At 56.8% G+C, this 12442-nt stretch overlaps 1 protein-coding gene across 1 annotated transcript in view; it reads left to right on the top strand.

Moving 5' to 3' along the window:
* RTTN (rotatin) overlaps positions 1–10935 on the top strand; it is a 105987-nt gene extending 95052 nt beyond the window's left edge. The window contains exons 42-47 of the mRNA XM_036244541.1: positions 2709–2835; positions 5046–5248; positions 7018–7285; positions 8466–8569; positions 9490–9559; positions 10699–10935. Of these exons, the coding sequence (XP_036100434.1) occupies positions 2709–2835; positions 5046–5248; positions 7018–7285; positions 8466–8569; positions 9490–9559; positions 10699–10784 (858 nt within the window). The 3' untranslated portion in view covers positions 10785–10935. The remainder of the gene's footprint in view (positions 1–2708; positions 2836–5045; positions 5249–7017; positions 7286–8465; positions 8570–9489; positions 9560–10698) is intronic.
* Positions 10936–12442: the final 1507 nt, after the last annotated feature.

The raw sequence follows: 12442 nt of genomic DNA, 5'->3' as shown, positions 1-12442 counted from the left end.
CACAGCCCTGGAGAGGGAGCCCCGTGAACACACACTCCTCCAGGCGTCGTCCGTGCTTGTCCAAGACTCACGACGGACAGCTTCCCTTTCGGACAGTCTGATGGGGCGTAGTGCTCACACGTCATTAGAATTCCCCACATCCGAGCTTTGTACTCAGAATGGGGGTGTCGTGTTCACTGTAAGGTCCCTTCGTGTCGCTGGGACGGATGTGTTAATATTCTTCCACGACTCGGGGTGCTCCGGGTCAGGTCTGCTGGCTCGGGCACCGGGTGGGAAGTGTCCACGCTCGCAGCACCGAGCGGCGGTGAGAACGGACTCGGGGTGCTCCGGGTCAGGTCTGCTGGCTCGGGCACCGGGTGGGAAGTGTCCACGCTCGCAGCACCGAGCGGCGGTGAGAACGGGCTCGGGGTGCTCCGGGTCAGGTCTGCTGGCTCGGGCTCCGGGTGGGAAGTGTCCACGCTCGCAGCACCGAGCGGCGGTGAGAACGGACTCGGGGTGCTCCGGGTCAGGTCTGCTGGCTCGGGCTCCGGGTGGGAAGTGTCCACGCTCGCAGCACCGAGCGGCGGTGAGAACGGGCTCGGGGTGCTCCGGGTCAGGTCTGCTGGCTCGGGCTCCGGGTGGGAAGTGTCCACGCTCGCAGCACCGAGCGGCGGTGAGAACGGACTCGGGGTGCTCCGGGTCAGGTCTGCTGGCTCGGGCACCGGGTGGGAAGTGTCCACGCTCGCAGCACCGAGCGGCGGTGAGAACGGACTCGGGGTGCTCCGGGTCAGGTCTGCTGGCTCGGGCTCCGGGTGGGAAGTGTCCACGCTCGCAGCACCGAGCGGCGGTGAGAACGGACTCGGGGTGCTCTGGGTCAGGTCTGCTGGCTCGGGCACCGGGTGGGAAGTGTCCACGCTCGCAGCACCGAGCGGTGGTGAGAACGGGCTCTTTCCGGAAGTCAGAGCATCTCCACCTTCCCAGTGGTCAGTAGGAGCGGATCCAAGGAAGGGAGTTGAGATTGCTCTGGAGTGTGCGTACAGTCCTATGGGCAAATTCTTGATGTCTTTTCCTGCTCCAACTGACCTGGGGTGTTGGTCACACTCCCACTACTGATTGTGGAAATTCACTGATTGACCCACCCTCCCCCCACCCCAGTGTCTATACGTGTGACATTGGGGTGTTTTCATTCTGGGATGGTCATGGTGACCGGGAGGTAAGTGAATTAAACGGTGGGCGAGGTTAGAGGTAGGGGAGGGTGGCAGTCCAGGCCAGAGATGACAGGACCCCAGGGGGCGGGGGGAGGGGAGTGGGCGGGGAGTACGTCTCAGGTGTGCAGAAGAGCGGACCCGCAGTGACTCCGGGCTCTCACCGCGTGGGTGCATCGAGGGCGAGAGCCAGGGAGCCTCCTGTCCGCGCCACGTGGTCAGTGTGTAGATGGTATTTGCAGCTGTGTCTGTTGTTGACATTTCCCAAGAGAGTAGAAAGTGAAAGTCCAGGTCTTACACTGAGAAAATATAATTAGGAGAAGGCAGAAAACAGCAGAGAGGGGGATGCTGGAGAGTTTGGAGACGATCCAGGCTGGAGGGTCTCCCTGGAAGGAAGGAGACGAGGCCTGTAATAGACGAGGGCTTAGTAACTGCAAAGATGGGAGTGGTCTTCCCAGCATCCCCAGGGCAGAAAAGATGTCGGGTCAGCAGCTCGTCTGAGAAGCAGCTTTCTAATTCAGGACGCACAGCGTTAAAGGAAGGCAGTCTGTTTGTTTTTCTGTAAACGGCTGGAACGTGAACAAGAAATCTAATGGGGGACTAGTTCTTACGAAGCCAGGGAGAGAAGCACTGGCTGATGGACCGGAGCCCTGAGGGGCGGGCGGGCCGAGTTCCAGAGCAGGGTGGACACATCGTCTCCAGCACAGGAGCAGCCATTGCTCCCCGGGGCGGACGGAGGGTGGAGGGTGACCGATGGACTGTGGACAGAATGCTGGGTAGAGAAGGAGCTTTTGCCCACCTGTTTCTCTCTGGCCCCGGGACAGCGAGCGAGGTCACCTGCGAGGTTGGGGGCGCAGGGAGCAGCCCGGAGGTTCTGGGGCTCGCTGCCCACTCTCTCCTGCCGGTGCCTCGGCGGCGAAACCTGCGGGGCGGTGGGTGAGCACCCCACCCCGCCGCTCTGCAGGCTGCCTCCTGATTGGCCCACGTAGAGTGGCTGTGTGTGCAGCTACATTCTATCTCACGTTTTCCCAGTGGTAACTGACCATTGTAATGAAAACTACGAGTTACCTAAGAATTTATTGATTTAACATGATATTTTGACTGCATTTTACTATATACAGATGGTTTAAAAACCATAATCTACCCTCATCGATCTGTGTCTCTCCACATGTACCAGATCCGTGTACACACGTTCACGCAGAGGGCGGGCGGGCGGCGGGGAGAACTCCGAGTTGGTGAGAGTGTTGACTTAACCGGAAAGTCCCATTTCCCAGCCACGTCGGAGTATTTGCGGGGTACTGAGCGGTGCGAGCACTGTCCGCTCACCTGCCCTGCTCCAGGCTGTTTCCTCAGCCTCCCCGGGGCAGGGCCTCCTGACGGCGCCGGGCAAGGGCTCCGGGCTCGTGCTCCTCGGAACAGGAAGTCGGTGTTCCTCTCACGTTGGTGGCAGTAGTTGAGGATTTGATTTCATTGTACTTTGTCCTGCACTCAGACCAGCGCTGCCCTTGTCTCGCCCCGCCACAGGAGGCAGCCCTGGAGGCCCACCTCGCCCCCGTCCTGCACTCTCTCTGGCCCTGGCTGTTGGTGGATGACTCACTGATGCAGACCGCCCTGCAGCTCCTTTGTGTCTACACCGCGAACTTCCCCGCCGGTAAGCAGAGCCAGCCCGCTTTCCCACGAACACGCCGGCCTCACGTGACGTCCCGAGCGGGCCGGGAGCGCGAGTGCCTGGTCTGAAGTGTTTCTCCTGCTTGTTGAGGTGCGTCAGCTACAGACACTCTCCAGTGGGTGTCGTGGGGGCAGACACGTCTGTGTTTGTTAAGAGAGGAAGTCATTGCTCAGGAAACGGAAACCAGCCTGATCCCAGCAGTGGAAATAAGTTTAAAAGGAAAATTGAGAGAGTGAAAATTCTGCAACATGACCTTAAAAACCAGGTAAAGGTGAAAACTATAGATTTGAGAGCAAGACACTGGCATGATGAAAGGAAGTGGGAGGTACGGTTGGTCTGGTGAAGGCTGGTACCATGGGGGCCTCTCTCATTCGTTCATTCATTCGGCAGCGTGTTACGGGGCGCCTGCCCGGGCGTGCGCCCTTAGAGGCCAGCCGAGGGTGAGCGTGGACGGGAGAGGATCTGAGGGGAGAGGAGGGGTGTGGGGTGGCTGCATGCGTGCGGGGAAGGAAGCCTGCTGGGAGGCAAGGTGGGCTGCTGGGGTGATCCGCACTGGAAACAGGGCCGTTCTTCTGCCAGCCTCCAGCAGCTCAGCCCCTGGCTCTCCAAGTAGCAGGGTGCACAGAGAAAGGACTGGGGCTCCGTGGCTCAGAGTCGTGCAGTCAGCACCCGGTGCCGAGATTAACATGTTCTCTGTGGTCTGACACCAGCCTCGGCCTCCGCCCTGGGTCCACTCAGCTTGGCGGCGTGAACTGACCTGAGCAGACCTTCAAGCTCCGGACCTCCGTGGTGTCCACGCCTCCTTCCCTGCCCTGCCCTTCGTGCCTTAACCTAGGGTTCAGGGAGAGGAGGAAACAAGGAGGCAGTTGCTAAATGCTGAGCAAAGAACATTTGCTTGGACGTCAGTCTTCGGAAACTATATCTGTGTTACGTTCACACTTACAATTGATGTAACTGTTAGAAGGTGACTGGTTAACTAGGTTGAGGAAGAAACTCCCTGCCTTCGCGTCTCGCTGGGAGAGTTGTCCGCAGTCATGGAAGCCTTGACTGCCGTGGGGCGTGGGCACAAGAAGGCGCTGTGTCGGCTGGGGTGGCCGGCCTTGCGTGCGCGGACCTCGCGGCACGAGTGTGACTCTGGTCTGCTTTACTACGCTGACCTCCACGAGCCAGGTCGCCTGTGGTTTGCTGGTCGGTCAGATGTACGTCTGATTCGTTTGGGATGATTGTCCTCCCTGGCCAGACGCCACGTGGCTGCTGACCACTGAGAGGGAGGCACTCTGCGGAGGAGTTGGCGCGTGGCCTTGAGCAGGTCGCCGGGCCTGCTGGCTGGGCCCTCACCTGGCACCCCTGCCGCGGCGTCGCCCTGTCCCCAGCCCAGAGCCACTGTGCTGCTTTCTGTCTTCTTCGGTACAGTGGAGGCATTAGACCAAGGGACCTCCGCTTCTAATCTGTTCCTGTTTAATTAGTGTCTTATTTAGGAACTATTGAAAATACCTATTATGCTTATTTTATTCTTTTTTTTTTTTTTTATCCTCACCTGAGGACATTTTTCCATTTTTTGTTCAGAGAGAGCGGGAGGGAGAGAGAGGAAGGAGAGAGAGAGAGAGAAACATCGATGTGAAAGGAACACATCGAGTGGCTGCCACCGCACGACCAACCAGGGCTGGGGACAAACTGCAACCGAAGTACATGCCCTTAGCGGAACCGAACCTGGGTCTCTCCGGACCGCAGGCCGACGCTCTAACCGCTGAGCCAAACTAGCCAGGACGCTTATTTTATTCTTTATAAAAATAAACCTAGTGTTTGACATGCGCTGTTGCAGTCAGTCACGAGGCCTTTTGTGAAGACAGCGGCCCCTCGCCTAGCTGCGGCCACCACCCCAGTCTCAGCGCGGACGTGCGGTTAGTTCACAGGCGCAGGCCTGGCCCCTTGGAGCACTGCGGGGACTCCCCCTCGGCCTCCCCAGCCCCTCCCCCTCCGGCTCCCCGAGCCCCTCCCCCTCGGCTCCCCGAGCCAGACCCCTCGGAGCACTGCTGGGCCTCCCCCTCGGCCTCCCCGAGCCCCTCCCCCTCGGCTCCCCGAGCCAGACCCCTCGGAGCACTGCTGGGCCTCCCCCTCGGCCTCCCCGAGCCCCTCCCCCTCGGCTCCCCGAGCCGGTCCGGGAAGACGTTGTGATAAGCTGTTGTTTTTAGGTTGCAGTTCTCTTTGCTGGTCGAGTTCTGGACAGTACCCCGTGCCAGTGGCGAGCAGAGGAGCCCCGGGCAGCTCCCTGATGCTGTGTGTCCTGAAGCTGGCTTCCCAGGTGCCTCTGGAGAGCCCCGCAGTCCAGCAGATGGTCTTCCTGTTGCTCTCCAACCTGGCCTTGGCGCATGACTGCAGGGCCGTCATTCAGAGAGTGAGTGCTGCGGGCCCTTCACGGCGTCACAGAGGCTGTGCCGTCACCTTCCCGTCGGGGCCGTGTGTGCAGAGTCCACAACTCAGCGTCTAGGACTAATTCACTCTGACTTCAAGGCATTTTATTTGAAAGGACCATAAAAGGATTAAGAGGTTTCCTTTTGCTTAAAACCAATTGTAGTTGATACAGGAAAAGTGTCAGAAGCCAGAATACGATCAAACCACTTCCTTTCAGTTTATCTTCGTGGCTGGGCTCTTTCCTCCCGCTCAGAAATAAGGGCTGTGGAAAGGCAGCCGTCCGGCCTCTGTGTCAGGTCATGAAGTCACATGTGGTCTCAGACAAGACCGAGTTGAGCAGTGACAGTTTCGGTTCAGTTTCCATGGTCAGAGTGGTTCATGAATCACGGTCCCTTGTTCTCCAAGTTGGACCTAACTTCTTTATGACAAAAGAGGTGATTTTATCAGGGCCCCGGAACTCCAGTGCCAAACCTGACTTCTGGTCCTGGCTTCGCTCGGAGTACTTGAAAGGGTCGGAGCAGAGTCTGGCACAGCTGTTCAGTTAGACTACATTTAGGTCCGTATCAACAGAATTCTAAACTGTGAATAGGATCACGTCATCTATTAGGTAGGACATGCTGATTTGATTTGAGGAAATCTCTTGTTTACACGAAGGTTAAAATAAATTGCAAAAGTTCGCAGCGTTCGTGAGAACCGAGTCTCCTTCCCTCACTGGACGCTCGGTGATCACATTCCTGCTCCCTGACCCCAGGTGCCCCGGCTGGGTCCCGTGCCGGCCTGGGTCTCCCCACACGGGCTTCCATTCGGTCCTCTCTCCGCATGCAGATGATTCCAGACGGTCAGGTGCTGTCTTTCCCAGAGCTAAGAGTGTGCTGGGTTTATGGAAGTGGTTCACGAGGAGGCAGAATGACTCTTGTACTCAAGTCATGGAGCTTTCTCGTCTGTGAGTTCTCTGGAAGGACACGCGGCCGCGGGCAACGGAGCGTGAGCTGGCCCACAGGGTCAGCACACACGCAGCCGAGAGACCAGGTGTCCTCAGTCCTGCCAGAGCTCTCGACTGGCTCCAGGACTGCTTGGGTCTCGTTTCTTTTCTCTCTTTAATTTTTAAAGTTTTTATTTATCTGTAATTTACTTTTTTGTCGAAGCATAGTTGACGTACAGTGTTACGCTGTTTCGGGTGCACAACGTGGGGCCCTGCCATTCACATTCCTGGGATGTGGTCCCCACAGTGAGCGTGTCTCCCGCGGCCACGTACACAGGTGGTGGGTGTGGCTGTGCCCGGTGCGGACTGCATGTCCCGTGGCTCATTTATTTTATAATTGGAACCTGGTGCCTCCTGCTCCCTTTCACCTTTTCACCCACCCACTCAGCCTCCCCTCTGGCAACCATCAGCGGTTTTGCTGCTTCTCCCTCCCCATAGGACAGCTTTTAATGAGCAGCTAAGTTGCCAGAGGCAGACAGAAAGAGAAAACTCAAGAGGCCTAACCTAGTCCCCGAGCTGAATTACCAGTCCCGAGTCACTGAGCCAACTGTAACTGCTTTATCCATCATCAGAAAAGAATCACTAAGGATAAAATTGCAGCACTATTCTGTCCTCACCTTCTCCCCTTGTACCTGGAAACAGTGCAGAGGGCGCACTGGAAGGCGCGGGAGGGTTTCAGGTGGGAGAGACGGTGCTGGTTGATTGGTCTCTGAGGGACTGGGAAAGAATGCAGACTCAGGGAGGAAGTCATGCTCTCTGTTCACCCGCAGACCAACTTCCTGCAGAACTTTCTGTCTGTCTCGCTGCCGAAAGGGGGCAGCGGCCGCCTCAGCAGCCTGACCGTCCTGTGGCTGAAGCTGCTGCTGAACGTGTCCTTCGGAGAAGATGGGCAGCAGATGCTGCTGAGGCTCGAGGGCGGCTTGGACCTGCTGACCGAGATGAGCAAGTTCAGGCATAAGCGCGGCCCTTGTCTGCCCCTCCTCATCCTCCACAACATTTGTTTCAGTCCCGCCAACAAGCCCAAGGTCCTGGCCAACGGTGCGTACCCGCTCTGCGCACCGCACGGTCGCACACAGCCATGCACGCGTGCGGGCTGCACCGTGCGCTCCGCTCGGGTGCAAACAGTGTCATCAGTGGCTCGCCAGGTGTTTGCTCAGCCCTGCTGGGTTCACCCCTCCCTACTGCCCCCCACTGCCCCGGCTGGCCATGGATCAGCTGCTTTTCTTCCGTAAAAGACTCACTTTCTTAAAATTTCTTTAAAAACCGTAAGTGGAATGACTGAGATCGCATTCTTGTTTGCTTTCACTATGAAATCTTTCATCCAGCTGGGGTTCATCGAGCCCTAAGATACAGTGGCACTGAGGGTGGAACATGCTGCAGTGAGCAGACAGATGCTGCCCTGTGCTGGGCTGCCCTGTGCCCTCTGCTGGGCTGCCCTGTGCCCTGTGCAGACTGCCCTGTGCCCTCTGCCGGGCTGCCCTGTGCCCTATGCCAGGCTGCCCTGTGCCGGGCTGCCCTGTGATGAGATGCGCCCAGCTGAGGGCAGTGGCCAGCGCAGAGTTCCCAGCCACAGTGTCTCACGCTTCTAAAGCCACATACTGTAGAGCAAATGATTCCACGTAGCGATACATAAAAATAAGTGATAAAACAGCTTCGCACCTCATCTGAACCATCCTGGCATCCCCTGGCACCGACCTCTTCGCAGAGAAGGTCAGGTCTTAGTTCACCCTCTGGCTTTGCTGAGACGGGGCCTGTCTTGGGGTTGATGGGCCTTTAAATCACCTCCTCTGACACACACACACGTCCTCACAGACATGCCTCCAGCGGGCCTCGTCCTTACGGAAGAGGCTGACTCGTCTGGTTTCCCGCGGTGACTGTCATGGTGCCTGTGCTCGGGCACGTCGTGTGGCCGCCCTCACGCCCGTCACAGGGCAGAGTGTTCCCTGCGACCAGGCTGCGAGCTGCGCCAGGGCTCGGGACGGGAGCGGCCCTGCCCGCCCAGCTCCCAGGGCGCCTGCAGGGCAGGGAAGGACGCCCGTCCGCGTGCCCGTCCCCGTGCCCCGTCACAGGCTGTCCTCCCTCCCGCGTGCGGCAGACAAGCCCGCGGGGATGCCAGCGTTGAGTCCATTCTGATGGGAAACGGGTGTCTGACTGGTCTGAGATGAGGCACGGAGCACTGTCTGGGACTGAACTTTTTTTAAAATGTCTTTTTTGTTAGAAAAAGTCGTGAACACGCTCGCCGCCTGCCTGGAAAGCGAGAGTCCGAGCGCTCGGCGGATCGGAGCCGCCGCGCTCTGGGCCCTGACCCACAGCTGCCAGAAGGTCAGTTCCCACAGCCTGGTCATCGCTGGGGCACCGACCTCGTGGACGGCAGGGACCTCAGAGGGGTGCGCAGGAGGAGGAGTCCGGCCCCTCCAGAGGGGCTCCGTAGAGGGGGCGCCCCCGTGCATCCCAGTTGGTGTGCCGTGTCGGTGCAGTGTCGCCACAGATGATTTCTGCTAGAAGGAGTGTCAAGGGAAAATGCATAAATAATGCATTTGGTTTGAAATAAAACCAAAGAATGAAGTTTTGTCCAGCTGTGGGGTCTCCCCCTGTCTGGTGCGTGTGGCCGCTGAGCTTCCGGGGGAGCTCGGTTCCCAGGCTGCAGCCCAGGGGGCCTCGTGCACACTCGCGCTCGGCCTCGGTCTCTCCAGTGCACACGCCACTGAGGAAGGGGTCCTCGTTGTTGGAGAGTGAGGGGCAGTGTGAGCCTAGACACCACCCACAGGTGCTCTCAGCTGCCACCCTGGTCTGGGCACGTCCTTGCCACTGGGTGGCTCCACGCGTGGGGCGGGGCTGCTGCCGGCCCCGCCCGTGTCCCTGGGGCTCGGCACAGGGATGGCACAGGGATGGCACAGGGATGGCGTTCCGTCGTCACTCAGGCCGTGTTTGTTGACTGGGGGCAGGGCGGACTCGATCTGAAGTGCAGGCTTGAGGGGTGTAACGTAACTCAGAGCAAGATGAAGCAGAGAGAGTGCGCTGAGGTCCGGGAGAGGGAGATGGCAGCGCGAACGAGGGACAGGAGGGGCCGAGTCAAGGCGGGGCGGCTGCGTGCGACACCCGACTCCGGCTCCGTCCTGCAGCCGTCCTGCAGCTTCGCGTCCGCAGCGCTGCGGCAGCCAGAACGCAGAGTGAGGGTTGTGCCCTGGTCCCGAGCACGTGGAGATAAATTGAACTCACGGACTGTTCCATGTTCTCTCCAGGCAAAAACGACTTTGAAAAATCCATCAATAAAAAGAAGAGTGGATGAAGCATATTCCTTAGCAAAGAAAAGTAAGTTTCAGTATGAGAGGTTGCAGTTAAACTTGGAAGCTATTAAGGGAATTCTGCCGAATGAAATATTTGGATGGTTCACAGCAAATTACAGTTTTTCTACACTGATGTTTACAGTGATGTCTGAGGGGCTTTTTGTCGAAGCTTTGCACAGAGTACCGGTGTCGGGTCCGTGCTTTTCATGATAACATTTTAAAAATAATTAAATATAATGGTTTTTTAAAACATGGCTGTTATCTTTCTCCAAGTCCTTTTTTCTTCTATGGAACGTTGCCAGGGGCCAGCACCGTGCTGCAGTGTGTTCTTAGGTGATAGGACCCGCGCCAGCCAGAGCTGGCCCCGGACAGAAAACGGAGCTGACTTTGGGAGGTGACTCCATCTTCCAGAAAGGTCCCGTGGCCCATCCCGAGGGGCCGGTGACACGGTCCCGCCCAGGCCGGGCTCCGGGAACGCGCGCATTCCTTACGCTCAGGCACTGAGCTGTGTCTCCCCCTCGTTTTTTTTTCTTTTTTATCCTCATCCGAGGACGTTTTTCGATATTTTGTTCAGGTAGAGTGGGAGGGAGAGAGCGAGAGAGAGAGAAACATCGACGTGAAAGGGACACATCAAGTGGCTGCCACCCACACGACCCAACCAGGGCCGGGGACAAACTGCCACCGAGGTACGTGCCCTTAGCGGGAACCGAACCCGGGTCTCTCGGGACCGCAGGCCGACGCTCTAACCGCTGAGCCAAACCGGCCAGGGCACCGCCACGTTTCTATGGGCTGAGTTTCCCTGGGTGGCTTGTGCGTTGTCTGTTCCGTGTCCAGCCGTGACCAGGAGCTCCTGGAGGCCGGAGACACTCGCGTCAGTGTCCGTGTCTGTGTGGGAGGAGGGACGGGGCAGAAAGGACAGGGTCCATCGCAGAGGACGGTCCGTCATGGAGGGCACTGTTTTTAGTGCACACCCTTCGGCTAAACCATTAATAAAAAGTAGATATAAATTCTGTAACGTCTTCGTTTCTCCACAGTGTGACAGACCCTAGTGCTGGTGTGTCGAGTAGTGAAATAGAACCTCGTCTTAGTGAGCTGTGCGTGTGCGCTCCCAGGTGTCTGCTGTTTGATGAGCTTGCTCTCCCTGCTCCCCTTCTCCTCTCTCAGCTCGTTCAGACCCGGAGGCAAACCCTCTGAATGCCTACTACTTGACATGCCTTGAGAACCTGGTGCAGCAGCTGACCTGCTCCTGAGGACGAGGGCTCTGCCCGGCCCCCGTGGCCCCTGGCAGGTGGGCAGCGGGGAAGCAGCCCTGTGCACAGTGTGCCCGAGGACGGGGACCCTCGCGAGGGAGCTGCCTTCCTTCCTGACGGACACTGAGCTCTGAGGTCCAGCGCTAGGTAAGAGCGGCGACTGGACGATGACGGAGAGGGATAGGAAGTGCTGAGGACAGAACGTTTTTGCCTTTTTCTATGCAATTTGCTTTGTAAAAACACTATTTAACAGTTATTTAATAAAATAAAATGTTTGTAGAAACTGGAAACTGACTGATGATTGCTGCCTGCAGGTGGGACCCATCTCCGGATGGGAACCCTGAGAGCGGGAAGGAGACCCTGCATTCAGAGTCCCTTTGTAAAAATGTTTTACGTGAGATTTGGCTCTTGTCAATGCAGAGCCTTATCTTTCAAACCTTTGTATTGTCCAGAACATACGCACTGGGGAAGGGACGCCTGCGTGTACATCTGTATAATTTTGTGAGTAGCTTTTTTTGGTGCAATTTTTAGTGATATTAACTCCTTTCCATGTGATTTGTAAATCTGTCCTTTAAAAAAAAGTTTACCTTTAAAACTTGTGAAATGCTGTGGAATAAAGAAGGAAGAGTTTATGGTCAAGTAGGGCCCAGGCTCAAATCCCAGCTCAGCCCGAAACGCCTCGAAGAACAGTCTGTCTGCAAGTTGTCAGGAGGCTGCTGAGTCTGCGCAACACCCCCGTGTCACCGCGGGTCGGTCAGGAGGCAACACCCTGTTTCACCGCGGGTTGATCAGGAGGCGCTGCCCCGTGTCACGGAGGGTCGGTCAGGGGGCGCTGTGAGTCCCCTGACGCCCCGTTTCACTGCAGGGTCGTGAGCCGGTCTCACTTCTAGCAGGTTCCGGACTCGCTTGAAAGGGAGAGAAAATGTGTCTGAGACATGAAAAGTAAAAGCTGGTGTGTGTATGTGTACACACACAGATACAGTTAGGAAGTTTTCTAATTGAATTATGGTTAATGAGAAAAAATGAACATTTAAAAAAAATTGAGTGCTGTTAGCAAATTGCTCAATTTGTCAATTGGTCAATTAAGTGGGGTGATGCTATTTAAGCTGGAAACACGAGGACAAAATGTATGTTAAATGTTACACAGTATTGAGCAGACATCAGAAAAGTAGATTTCGGACGTTTAGGAGTTTCTGAACAGCCCGAGTTAATTAATTAATATGGGTGGACATGCCCATATTCTGAAAAATTCACCAATTCTAAGAGCAGGAATCTTAGGAATTATCTCTGCCTTTTCTCCTGGTTTCTTGTATTTTGTCATCTTCTTGACATTACCTTGTAAGCCCTACCGAAGAACCATGACGTGGTTTCTTGGTTACTCTGTCCCAGGCACAGTTCTGAGAACAGGTATTTCATCTCTTCTGAAGAAACAGGCCCAGAGTTTCTGGGTCATCTGCTTGTGCTGGTGAGCAGCGGGGCTGAGGTGGCCCCAGGGTGACTGCTCACGGCCGGAGGCTGCGCGGTGCTGCCCTTCCTTCTGCGTCTCGTGGAGATTCCTGCTGTGCCCTCGGCTCTCCCAGATACCGGTTTATCTGCAAAGCTGGCTCTTCAAGGAAGGGGTCGTTTCCTTGCAGTCCGTTGACTGGCTGACACGTCAG

The sequence above is a fragment of the Molossus molossus genome, unplaced genomic scaffold (genome assembly GCF_014108415.1).
Source record: "Molossus molossus isolate mMolMol1 unplaced genomic scaffold, mMolMol1.p scaffold_m16_p_6, whole genome shotgun sequence".
Classification (NCBI taxonomy): Eukaryota; Metazoa; Chordata; class Mammalia; order Chiroptera; family Molossidae; genus Molossus; species Molossus molossus.
This window is presented reverse-complemented; position numbering and strand designations above follow the sequence as displayed.